We start from the raw sequence: 13541 nt of genomic DNA on the forward strand, positions 1-13541 counted from the left end.
TCAAAACCCAGGCTACACTCACGGATTAAAAACGACAATATACATCTATACAATTCTTTTGGGCTAAGCACAAATAATCAAAGGAAAGAACATCAACCCATAATGACTCACATTTTTCTTTTTATACCCTAAGCACAAATAAAAAAGAACATCAACCTATAATGAATCACATTTTTCTTTTTCCCGAAAACCCAGGCTACATCCACGGATTAAAAACGACAATATACATCTATACAATTCTTTGGGCTAAGCACAAATAATCAAAGGAAAGAACATCAACCTATAATGAATCACATTTTTCATTTTTCCCGGAAACCCAGGCTACATCCACGGATTACGAACGAGGAGCAATCGCAGTCACTTATTCAAATGCAGGCAAAGGATGCATGTGCCTGTAACATGTAAACACGCGCACAAAATAAAGCTTAAAAGCCCGGAGTCATCTTTCATGAGGCTCCTCTCATCCGCACTCACACGTGGGCAAGGGGGAGCGGGGCATCTTTTCGCCCTCCTCTCTATTTTTCGCCGAAAACAATACGGAGTTTTCAATGAAAAACTCCGTAACAACTTCCTGCACACCATACCTGCAGGTGTATTTTTATAGGCGGTCAAATATCAAAAGGTTGCAACCCCCTCAGAGAGAGAGAGAGAGAGAGAGAGAGAGAGAGAGAGAGAGAGAGAGAGAGAGAGAGAGAGAGACGTAAGCAAGAATCTCTCATCATCAGAGAGAAAGAAAGGCATAAGGAAGCCTCTCTCATTATGACAGAGAGAGAGAGAGAGAGAGAGAGAGAGAGAGAGAGAGAGAGAGAGAGAGAGAGAGAGAGAGAGAGAGAGAGGCGTAAGCAAGAATCTCTCATCATCAGAAAAAAAGAGGCATAAGCAAGAATCTCTCATCATCAGAGAAGCATAAGCAAGAATCTCTCATTGTCAGAGAGAGAGAGAGAGAGAGAGAGAGAGAGAGAGAGAGAGAGAGAGAGAGAGGAGCGTAAGGTCTCTCATATCAGAGAGAGAGAGAGGGAGAGAGAGAGAGTGTCGTAAGCAAGAATCTCTCATCATCAGAGAGAGAGAGAGAGAGAGAGAGAGAGAGAGAGAGAGAGAGAGAATAGAGTAAGCAAGAATCTATCAACATCACAGAGAGAGAGAGAGAGAGAGAGAGAGAGAGAGAGAGAAGAAGGCGGGCAACATCTCTCATTATCAGAGAGAGAGAGAGAGAGAGAGAGAGAGAGAGAGAGAGAGAGAGAGAGAGAGAGTCATAGCAAGAATCTCTCATCATCAGAGAGAGAGAGCGAGAGAGAAAAGAAGAATGAATCCCATCATCAGAGAGAGAGAGAGAGAGAGAGAGAGAGAGAGAGAGAGAGAGAGAGAGAGAGAGAGAGAGGCGTAAGCAAGAGTCTCTCATCATTAGCGAATGGAAGCTTCGATGTCCCAAAACATCGTTTGGTCTTGGTGCTGTCAAATCAGTCGCCATCATAACAACGGTTCCTATTTTCAGCATGGCTGCTTTTTTATAATTAATTACTTGTCCCGACTGCAATTCAGCAGCATGTGTGATTTTAAGGGTGCACTTTGTCGCACGTCATTAGGAAGAATCTAAAAAAAAAACTCGAAAGTTATTTTTATTAGGATTGCATTAAAAATGAACGCTTGGAAAAAATTCTGCTTCGAATTATCCCGTAATATATCAATATAATCTGAATGTATCTGATGCCGTTTACCCATTGACACATGATGTTACTCTTTCTAAGAGTATCGTTCCTTAATCAATCTTATTCAGAAAGTGGTTTTAATTTCAAATTCACTATATAAAATGCAGCGAATGAGAATCCCATCTATCTAAAAACTGGGGAAGATTAAGCCTGCTTCCTGTCAGTATCTTTGCCTTTCAATTATTCATTTTACAGATTACATCCAAAACCATATGTTCAAGTGTCAGTTTTTAAGTACGGAGATACATTTATTTTAATCCACATCGCAGAGGTTATAATGCTTTTTAGTTTTCTGAAAAGAAAACTGTTGTGCCAGCTTTGTCTGTCCGTCCGCATTTTTCCTGTCCCCCCTCAGATCTTAAAAACTACTGAGGCTAGAGGGCTGCAAATTGGTATGTTGATCATCCACCCTCTAATCATCAAGCATACTACATTACAGCCCTCTAGCCTCAGTAGTTTTTTTTATCTTATTTAAGGTTAAAGTTAGCCATAATCGTGCTTCTGGCAACGATATAGGATGGGCCACCACCGGGCCGTGGTTAAAGTCTCATGGGCCGGGGCTCATACAGCATTATACCTAATCTACCAAAAGATAGATTTTATTTTCGGTGGCCTTGATTATACCCTGTAGCGACTGTACAGAAAACTCGATTGCGCCGAAGTTTCTTCGGCGCAGTTTTTACTTGTATTTATTTCATCTGCAATTTGATCTGCCTTTTGAGTAAGAAACCACTGTTCTCACTTTCACTCCCTACTGCCTTTTTATGAATCAGCCACTTATGTTACTTTTGGCAATGACAATAGTCATCCCTCCTTCTTCCTTGCTACCGTTTAAATAATCTTACTGTTTATACTGCTGAGAATCACTTTGAACTTCCTGATGAATGCTCTAACATTTCTACCATTTGAAACTTCTATTTATTAAATAATTCGAAGCTGACGCATCCTCACTCCTATTTTTGGAAAATAATGTTCACGCTGCTTCGTTACTGAGCAACGATTTGTCTTGAACAGTGGAAACCTACTGCATTTTTAAACTTATCCCCCATGCGCAATTCGATCAGTTAAAACCATTTCCCATGCACAATTCGACCAGTCAAACTCGTCCCTTATGCGCAATTCGACTAGTAAAACTCGTCCCCCATGCGCAAATCGACTAGTAAAACTCGTCCCCCATGCGCAAATCGACTAGTAAAACTCGTCCCCCATGAGCAATTCGACTAGTAAAACTTGTCCCCCAAGCGCAATTCGATTAGTAAAACTCGTCCCCCATGCGCAATTCCGATTCCCCATGTAGCAGTAAACTTGTCCACCATGCGCAATTCGACTAGTAAAATTCGTCCCCCATGCGCAATTCGACCAGTCAAACTCGTCCCCCATGCGCAATTCAGCTAGTAAACTCAACCCACATGCGCAATTCGGCAAATCAAACTCATCTCCCATATGCAATTCGGCTAGTCAAACAAATCCCCCATGCGCAATTCGTCCAGACAAACACAACCCCCTGCGCAATTCGACCAAGCAAACTCACCCCACATGCGCAAATCGACTAGACAAACTCACCAGTCAAACCACATCTCCTAATCATAATTCGACCAACGAAAAATAAAGCTATTCCCATTTGTGTGTGTCATCGATGATTTCTCGTGTATTTAAGTTGACGTTCACTTTTCCTACTCATGGAAATAATATTTACTCATCTGGACCTACAGACAAAATTATCTATTAAATCATGTAACAGAAAAAAATTTATATCTTCCGTACAGAATATAGCTAGAGCTTTGTTATTTAAGTTTTTCACCAGATTTGTACAAATATATAAAAAAAGTTAAGTGTACCTTAGTTTAACCAGACCACTGAGTGTTACTATTAACTGTATATTATAAACATAACTATACGTGAACTCTGCAGTCAACTTCTAAAGCAATTTAGTAAAAAGAAAAGAAAAATAAATGGGGGAAATGATCAAAAGAAGTCGATCCTACCGTACCATGTTCTCATCGTCGAACAGATTAAACATTTCCATCATAACTGTTTGTATATATTATAAGACTGGGACCAAAAGACGCACCGATGTTTTAGATATCAAAGAGGCAAAATGACTGACACAACGAATGAATCCTCGATAAGAATGACTTCACGAAAATCTCTTATTTTAAAAAGAATTTCTCTGACAGGTTCTGTCTCTAAAATATTCTCGGCTGAAACGCCTGCGAATGACAGACGCAAATAGTTTCAAATAATGTATTTCAGTTATCCTTGCGGGTGTTGCATTACGGCGGCGCTCATTTTCAGATAACAGCACCAGCAATAAACAGACAATTACATGTTAGACCTACTCCTCAGAGGTTTTTCGGCAGCAGGGCCCTGAATATTTCAACGCATCCGCTGGAGCTCCGAGGTACCTTCGGGAATACAATGATAGAATAACAAACTTTAGAAATTACAAGTTCGAATAGAGTTGGGCGACTGCCTCTCTAATCCAGGCGTTCCATTTAATCTTGATGTATTCTGGGCCCTTAAGGCTAGAAAATGTGGCGTTTTCTAAGTCGCCAATATAAATACTTCGGCAGGACCTTTAAAGATTCGCTGTAATCACTCGTAATTTTAGTGGATGATAGAAAAGAAATCAAATACAAAAGACTTTCTTAAACTATGGATACTAAAGGCTACAACAAGTAAAAAATGCGCTGAAGCTTCTTCGGAGCAATCGAGTTTTCTGTACAGCCGCTACAGGGTATAATCAAGGCCACCGAAAATAGATCAGTCTTTCGGCGGTCTCGATATAATGCTGTATGAGCCCCGCCCTATGAAACTTTAACCAAGCCCCGGTGGTGGCCCATCCTACATCGTTGCCAGAAGCACGATTATGGCTAACTTCAACCTTAAATAAAATTAAAACTACTGAAGCTAGAGGGCTGTAATTTGGTATGTTTGATGATTGGAGGGTGGATGATCAACATACCAACTTGCAGCCATCTAGCCTCAGTAGTTTTTAAGATCTGAGGGCGGGCAGAAAGGTTTGGACAGAAAAAGTGCGGACGGACAGACAAAGCCGGCACAATAGTTTTCTTTTGCAGAAGACTAAAACGAATCTGTAATATGCTGACAGGAATACAACATTAAAAATTGATTACTTGCCTAATGAAAACGCCGAATTAATACCAGTTAGTCTTTTCCACAATACACAGCGTAAAATACTCAGCTGATTATACTATAATTCAAGCTAAGGTGCCGTCGTGATATAAGAGGCATAAGCGAAGTTGTTAAATTATGGTTCTCCTGATTAGCATGACAAATCTGTAACACGAACTTCCCTCGACCGAGTGTCGAAACATGAGGGGAAAATATGTGAGTTACATCGAAACGCGGGGAAAAATATGTGAAATATATCGACACATGAGGGAAAATATGTGAAGTACATCGAAACACGAGGGAAAAGTATGTGAATTACATCGAAACGTGGGAACAATATGTGAATTACATCGAAACATAATGGAAAAGTATGTGAATTACATCGAAACATAATGGAACAATATGTGAATTGCATCGAAACATAATGGAAAAATATGTGAATTACATCGAAACATGAGGGAAAAATATACATCGAAACATACAAATAACTGAATTACATCGAAACATGAGGGGAAAATATGTGAATTACATCGAAACATGAGGGAAAAATATGTGAATTACATCGAAACATGAGGGGAAGATATGTGAATTACATCGAAACATGAGGGGCAAAATATGTGAATTACATCGAAACATGAGTGAAAAATATGTGAATTATACATCGAAACATGAGGGAAGAGTATGTGAATTACATCGAAACATCAGGGAAGAGTATGTGAATTACATCGAAACATGATGGAAAAATATGCGAATTAAATCGAAACATTAGGGAAAAATATGTGAATTACAAAGCTAAAAGGGACTCACCCTGTGTTTATCTATGTGGAGAGGGCGAAGGTTTGGGTCGTACAAAAGCAAGGACGGATCCAGGTTGATTGGGCTCTGGCGTCGTCCATTGCTGCAGAGGGACCATTCAGGATTGATCAGACCCCAGAATTGTGGTCCTGTGGACGAAGCAGGATATCAGCATGATTACAAGGTTCCACTCTTGCAACTGACTTACTTACTAGCTGCTGTACAAAATCCTGAGTTGGTGTTAATATGGCTGAAGGTACATACATCACACTTCAAAAAAATGTTCTGTTATTCAATTATACGATGTTATGGTTCAGTGAATTTGTAAAACTAATCTGACAGCTGGAATTTCCTTCACTCACTCTCTCTCTCTCTCTCTCTCTCTCTCTCTCTCTCTCTCTCTCTCTCTCTCTCTCTCTCTCTCTGCAGTCTATATAATATGAATGAAATGTGCGTGAGCAAATGAAGGTTTATCAATTATTGGAACCAAACCATTCTTTTCCAAACAGTTCATCTATAACACGTCTTAAGTACCAAATATTTCCTTATAATATTTTCAGTGATATTGTATAAGAGTAAGGAGAGTAAATACATGAAATTTCCTGCAATAAAACATCTCTCCAAATCGTAGACCAAAAAGTTCTTAACGCTACAGAAAAATGTAAGAAATAGATGACAAAAAAGTAACCTACACTGAAGTCATCATCAGGTTTCAAAGCAGTAATTTATGATAGCATGAACTGACATGGCTCAACAGGTGTGAATGGGTACTTCTGCGCATAAAACTGTGGTCTAACTTTATCACGCCGTAATCCTCAACGGATGAGAATGGAAATGTCCATGTATGAAATAATGTTCTCACTCTGCCACGCCATAATCTCGACAGGCGAGAAAGAGCACCCCTGTGCATGAAATTCTGCACTGCTTTGGTCAGAACATAATCTCAGCAGGTGAGGAGTACGCCAATCTTTAAAAAAAAATTTGCTAACTTTGTCACCACAATTTCAACAGGTGGGAATGAGCATTCCCGTGTATGAAATAGTGCAGTAACTGTGATTAATATCATTGTAGAGTTTTGCTATTTTCAATATTCGTATTTAGCATTCTGGACCCGACTTCTGTAACCACCTAAGGTCCCTAGCTGGAAATTAATTGTATGCAATGTTTTTTTTTTATAATTTTTCATGTTTTTTTTTTACTACTGTTCTCAATATTATTGCTGTCCTTACCATTATTATGAATACTATTTTTATACTTCTTCAGCAGCTGTGTTTACCATTTTTTATCATGATATCTTATGCATCTGGATTGTGTATGTTATTGTCTATACTTTATATATTCCATGTATATGACCTTGAGCTGAAATAAAATCTATTATTATATTATTATTATTATTATTATTATTATTATTATTATTATTATTATTATTATTATGTCAAGAGGCGAAGAGGAAGTCCATGTTTGAAAATCACCCTTACTGAAATGGAAGCACATAACAAAACGTACTGACCACACAAGAAAAGTTCGTTCAATTTTCTTTCCTTCACTGATTAACTCAACATGGAAGCCTTTTATTGCTTATAGTTTTTTTTTTAAATATTGAAAGAGTTTCCACAATGATTAACGCAACATGGAAGTCTTTTATTGCTTATAGTTTTTTTAAATATTGAAAGAGTTTGCACAATGATTAACGCAACATGTTTTTTGCTCAAATATTAACAGAAAGTCTAAAGAATGATTAAAGCAAAATGGAAGCCTTTTATTTCTTATGGTTTTATTAATATTGAAAGAGTCTGCACAATGACTAATGCAAAATGGAAGCCTTTTACTGCTTATGGTTTTTTTAAATATTGAAAGTCTGCACAATGATTAACGCAACATGGAAGCCTTTTATTGATTACGGTTTTTTTTTAAATATTGAAATAGTCTGCACAATGATTTTTTAACGCAAAATGGAAGCCTTTCATTGGTTATGATTTTTAATATTGAAAGACAGTCTGCACAATAATTAACGCAACATGGAGGCCTTTCATTGCTTATTTTTTTTTTTAATATTTAAGAGTCTGCGCAATGATTAACGCAATATGAAAGCTTTTTATTGCTTATGGTTTTTTTTAATGTTGAAAGACAGTCTGCACAATGATTAATGCAACATTTTTAAAATACTGAAAGACAGTCTGCACAACCTTACGTAGCAAACTAACACACACACACACACACACACACACGCACTACACTAACAAGCAAACAGAGAATTCTACGAAAATGCCAGTTGATAGCTAATACTCTGCATATACAGGATAGACCACCACAGCAAGAATAGTAAAAATATTAAAATCAAATGACGGATCATTCGATTATCGAAATTTTATTTCAAAAATCGTTATTTTCATTGCGATGCGAAATTCTTGAATTTCATGTTGATGATATTCTTTGTAAGACTCTTAAGGGTTGATTATCAAAACCTCATTGTTTAACAAATATTTGAAAAGAGTAAAAAAAAATTTTTAAATATAAGTTATGGAAATATTTCATTGTAGATCATTAATACTGATGAACTAATTCTGAAGTAAGGTATCAACAGAGCATAAATCACTAATAAAAAAAAAATAATTTCCTCCATACTTCCAATAAATGAATAGCTTAAAACTATTTTGTGATGTATTTCTTCAAGTTACTATATTTCAAAGTAGATAAAATTTCGCCTTGTTAAAACCCTGATATACAATATTATGAATGAATTCAGAATAAATTACAGGAATTTCTCCCTTTTATGACTGAAAATAACTGTACAATATATCACATTAAAAACCTTCTGAAAATAGTCTGGGAAAGGTAGGATTATATTATATAATGTCATAATGTGATAATATATATATATATATATATATATATATATATATATATATATATATATATATATATATATATATATATATATATATATGTCATAAGTCTGGCAGGAGTTTTTGAGAATTACCGAATACGGTAATTATTCAACTTACTTAACCTCATCCGTATAAAATCACTATTTAAAGAATTCATAAAACACGGACGGTCAAGCAAACGCCATTGCAACAAAAAAGGAAAAACTATCCATCTGAACTTCCCAAATGATTATTACACCTTTCTTAGAAATATAACGTTTTAAATGATCCAAGAAAACTATTTCTGAGATAAATGTCACCTTAACTTATCGTACGCGCCAAAACAATTCCCTTTCATGTATCATTTAAACAGTGAGATCAGGTCCGCGCGTTCTCTTTCACCCCGAACATAAACGAGACGCGAGGGAGAAGAATGGATCAGTAAAACAAGGGAAAATTTGCAGAGGAAGAATTCCTTTAAACGGCTCCCCTCAGTAGCAGTCTTTTCTCTTCCTCTCGTCTTATTGGACTTCTCTCACCGCCGTTCGATTTCCCCCCCGTTTTATTGCTCTTTCTCTCTCTCTCTCTCTCTCTCTCTCTCTCTCTCTCTCTCTCTCTCTCTCTCTCTCTCCGCGCGGCAAACTGAAGCGACAATATAACAGAACGTGATACTTGAATAGCCGAGCAAATTTCTTCGCGTATTGTTGTCGTATCGTTTCCCATTGCGGCTCACTTTTGTATAGATAGAATACAATTTAGGCCGAAGGCCAAGCGCTGGGATCCATGAGGTCATTCAGCGCTGAAAGGAAAACTGAGAGTAAGAGGTTTGGAAGGTGTAACAGGAGGAAAACCTCGCAGTTGCACTATTGAACATTGTTAGAAGAGGGTGAAAAGTAAGATGGAAGAAATATGAATGCAGGTACAGTAAAAGGAATTAAAGAGGTTGCAGCTAGGGGCCGAAGGGACGCTGCAAAGAACCTTAAGTAATGCCTACAGTGTACCGCATGAGGTGGACTGACAGCGCTACCCCACTACGAGGACTCATTCTTGTATATGGCTTTTGTTACTGGCCACAGATGTTTCTACTGATAATGCTACCATATGATTTGTATAGGCCGCATTTACCATAAAATACAGGCTACCATTCACACGCAACTGGCAATACCATCATTCCGACCACCATCTTGTGGAATTCCACACCCACACCTAGGCCGCAACAGCACGCATCAGCTACCGAGATCTTATCAATTCCACTTAGATCTCGCTCGCTAAACGCGCGTAGAAACAACCCGCTTAATGACGGGCGAACAAGAGAGAAGACTCCGGAGGCATTGCCAATGAACAAACAAACAACGTCCAGGGGGGCATTCTCGCTTTATTGAAATTGAATTGCGTGTAACCCTCCGACAAAAGAGCCTGAAGAGGCGATCGCGGCCTCGCGAAGAGAATAAAGAGTAAAATAAAAAGGAAAAAAAAAATAATCTTCTTTTTCAGAGTTACGGGTCACGTTTCCTGATCCAGACGTTTGGTTGTGGGGAGAGTGGTTTTATCTAACGTTCAGCTGTTTTCCAGACCCTGGAATATTTCCTTCTTTTATTGTTTGGCGTCCCGAGCCTTTATTTGGAAGTAGTTTGTGTATCGTCAGGCTGGTAATTAAGGAAATGTGAGATATTGTGGGTTCAAACGTTGTTTTCCTGTGTATTTAGGGCAGATCATTAATCCTGATTTGAATTTTACTCAAATAATTCAATTTTTTCTTGTATATAGTGTTTTACGACATTTATTCTTCTATCAAATATTGTATGTTACTGAAGTTAATTTTTGTCTATTAATTAACGAATACGTATTTTCTATTTAGCCGAGGAATAAAAGTAAGGTTTTACTGTTTTCTACCTTCAGTCAAACTTAATTACTGCTGCCAATTCCTGCAAACTATACACTAGTGATAAATAAAAAGTTGATGCAGTAGGAAGCGTCAGAATATGACAAAAGTGACAAGGAATCGCAGATATCAAAACCTCTGAGTATATTGTTGGTAATCTTCTTTTGGTACCATTGGTAAAAGTCAAGAAAAATACGGCATAATAAGCTATGAAATCAAATTATGAAAAAAATTCTATAAATTCATGGTTCTTGAACAATTTCATGTTAGAACTTCTTTTTAACATAGTTTACCAGACGGATTAAAAATAATTTTATTCGTAACCAATGGAGTGGTCTGTCGATAATGTTAATGTAAGCCATCGTATTTTTGCGCTGTGGAGGCCAAAATATATTTCTTATTACGCAGACGAAAAAGTAAATATAACCCTTGACGTAAGATTGCAGATGAAAAAATAGATATACCCTTTAACGTAAGATTATGCAGTGGTGAATTATGACGAAGAAAATTAATGAAAAATCTCACAAAAAAACAAATTACCTAAGCAACTCCCTTTTGGTTCCGCTTCCGGTGATAACTTTGTTTATCGACGATTTTCTATTTCTATAACAAAAGGCCGCTTGAAAAAAAAAAAAGGCCAAAATCGATGCCCGGCGCGCAACAGAAATTTCCAGTCACGTACAAACAGCCCCACAATATATCTGTGCCCGCAGGTTTACAAACCGGGTTAGGGGTAACAAATGTCAATAAACGTCAGTCAAAACACCGACTGATAATTATAGAGCAGCGAGCAATAGTGAGCGTTGGAAATAAAGCCTTGACGCAGACGAGAGCAACAGATCACTTACCAAACACGATTTTCCATCTGCTCGCATTCACTGGCGAAGATGACGTCATCGCCATAGGAATGCACGTTCCAGTCACAGATTCCAAAATCTGGTAATCCCTTTGTGCTACTGTGTTGTTCGGGTCTGGGCTACAAAAGGGCATTAGGTTTTAGGCCTTTTGGCCCCTGCCTGTTAAAACTGAAGTATAAATGGACTTCTGAACGTCTCTCAGAAAGCGCATTACTTAAGGTTCTTTGCAGCGTGCCTTCGGCCCCTAGCTGCAACCCCTTTCGTTCCTTTTACTGCACCTCCTTTCATATTCTCTTTCTTCCATCTTTCTTTCCACCCTCTCCATAACAATTGATTCACACTGCAACTGCGAGCTTTTCCTATTGTTACACCTTCCAAACCTTTTACTGTCAGTTTCCGTTTCAGCGCTGAATGACCTCATAGGTCCCAGTGCTTGGCCCTTGGCTTAAATTCTATATTCAATTCAATTCAATTCAATCCGCTATGGAAACGTTAGCTTGACTGTTTGAGTTTATTAATACACGTAACTGGCGTTACAAATCATATGGTCATCGACACGGAGCTAAACTTCGCTAGAAGTCAGTAACACAAAAGACGCATTTAGTAAAAATGATTCTATTTATGAGATACGTTTAGTTCTCTTGAAAATTGGCCACACGCTATGGCCACGTTTACTAGACTGATTCACTGATTAATACGAGCATCTGGCGTCACAATACCAATGGTCATCGACACCGAGGTATACTTCAATGACAATCAGTTACATGATGCATGCACCTATCAGTTAACCTCAATATGCAAAGGTCTGCAACAAATGTAAAAAAAAAAATAAATAAATAAAAAACTTATCTCGTTACTATCATATTTCTTTTCATATATATATTTTGATGAATCGATGTACTGTATACAGAATTATTTCGTTTTCACGAAAACCAAATCCGACAATTGAAAAATGTATATTTGGAAAACATTTGGACAAATTAAATCCGAAAGAAATGCCTATTAAGCGCATGCCACACACCCAAATTCGTACACATATATATATTTTTTTATTTTTCTTTCATTGCATCCATTATGGAAGGGATGAGCCGCAGCGAAAAATCTAAATAAATATAAAACGGTGAAAATTTTTCGGTGATACTCAAATGTCAGCGGATCCGACAAAAGGAAAATGCTATTATGCTTTGTAATATTGATTGATATGTTTCCAGCTCTCCTCCAATGCGAGTCACATACACCGGCTGGTGACAAGTAGACAAATTTCACTCACTGATGGAGAATCAGATTTAGTGAGGCTTCGCTTTCATGTCGTGCACAAAAATGTGCCATAGATACACCGCACACGAATGTGACACAGATACGCGCCGGAATGTGTTCCTTCGTCAGTCTGTAGTAGGCATGAACGTGCACAATGCAAGTCATGTATTTGACATGTGTGGTCACTGTTCATTCATTACGAAAAGAAGCTGGATTCAAAGGGGAGAGAGAAGAGAATTGTGAACAAAGTAATTATATGTGAGTAATACCTATGAAACATACTGGCGGTTTTATCTATATGTATTACCTATGACACACACTAACAGTTTTATCTATGTGTAACACCTATGAAACACACTAACAGTTTTATCTACGTGTAACACGTGTGTTAACCATGTGTAACACCTATGAAACACAATAACGGTTTTATCTATGTGTAACACCTATGAAACACGCTAACAGTTTTATCTATGTGTAACACCTATGAAACACCCTAGCAGTTTTATCTACGTATATCACCTATGAAACACCCTAGCAGTTTTATCTACGTGTATCACCTATGAAACACACTAGCAGCTTTATCTATGTGTATCACCCATAAAAGACACTAACAATTCTGGAAGTTCCTGGTGCAAAATATCAAGTATGATACCACAGCTACTAAAGCGTTTGGTTGATTTAGATTAAGCCGGGTTTACGCCAGCATGGGGTCCCAAAGACAATAAGGTATGAAAGGAAATAAGAGGTCTAGCGTGGACCCCTGGACTCTGCTCAAGCAACAGAGATCCATACGGTGATAAACTTCTTTTCCCTGATAGAAAAGGTCTTAGCCCAAGTGATGACGGGTCATTTACTTTGAAAACCGAATCTGTAAACTTGTTATTCGTTCGTCCCTTCCTTGCGAATCAAGGTCTCTGGAAAAGACCTCTTTCAGTTTTCTGTAAAAGAAAACTATTGTGCCGGCTTTGCCTGTCCGTCCGTACGTTATTCTGTCCGCACTTTTTTCTGTCCCCACTTTATTCTTTCCGCCTTCAGATCTTAA

General features: G+C 37.8%; 1 protein-coding gene across 4 annotated transcripts in view; it reads right to left on the reverse strand.

The window, feature by feature from the left end:
* The window catches only part of LOC136828285 (carbonic anhydrase-related protein 10-like), a 455301-nt gene that overhangs the window by 231193 nt on the left and 210567 nt on the right, over positions 1 to 13541 (reverse strand). For all 4 annotated transcript variants that reach the window (XM_067086160.1, XM_067086159.1, XM_067086162.1 and 1 more), the window contains one exon: positions 5649 to 5785. In XM_067086160.1, coding sequence (XP_066942261.1) covers positions 5649 to 5785 — 137 coding nt within the window. The remainder of the gene's footprint in view (positions 1 to 5648; positions 5786 to 13541) is intronic.

This window comes from Macrobrachium rosenbergii, chromosome 42, assembly GCF_040412425.1.
Source record: "Macrobrachium rosenbergii isolate ZJJX-2024 chromosome 42, ASM4041242v1, whole genome shotgun sequence".
In the NCBI taxonomy this organism is placed as follows: domain Eukaryota; kingdom Metazoa; phylum Arthropoda; class Malacostraca; order Decapoda; family Palaemonidae; genus Macrobrachium; species Macrobrachium rosenbergii.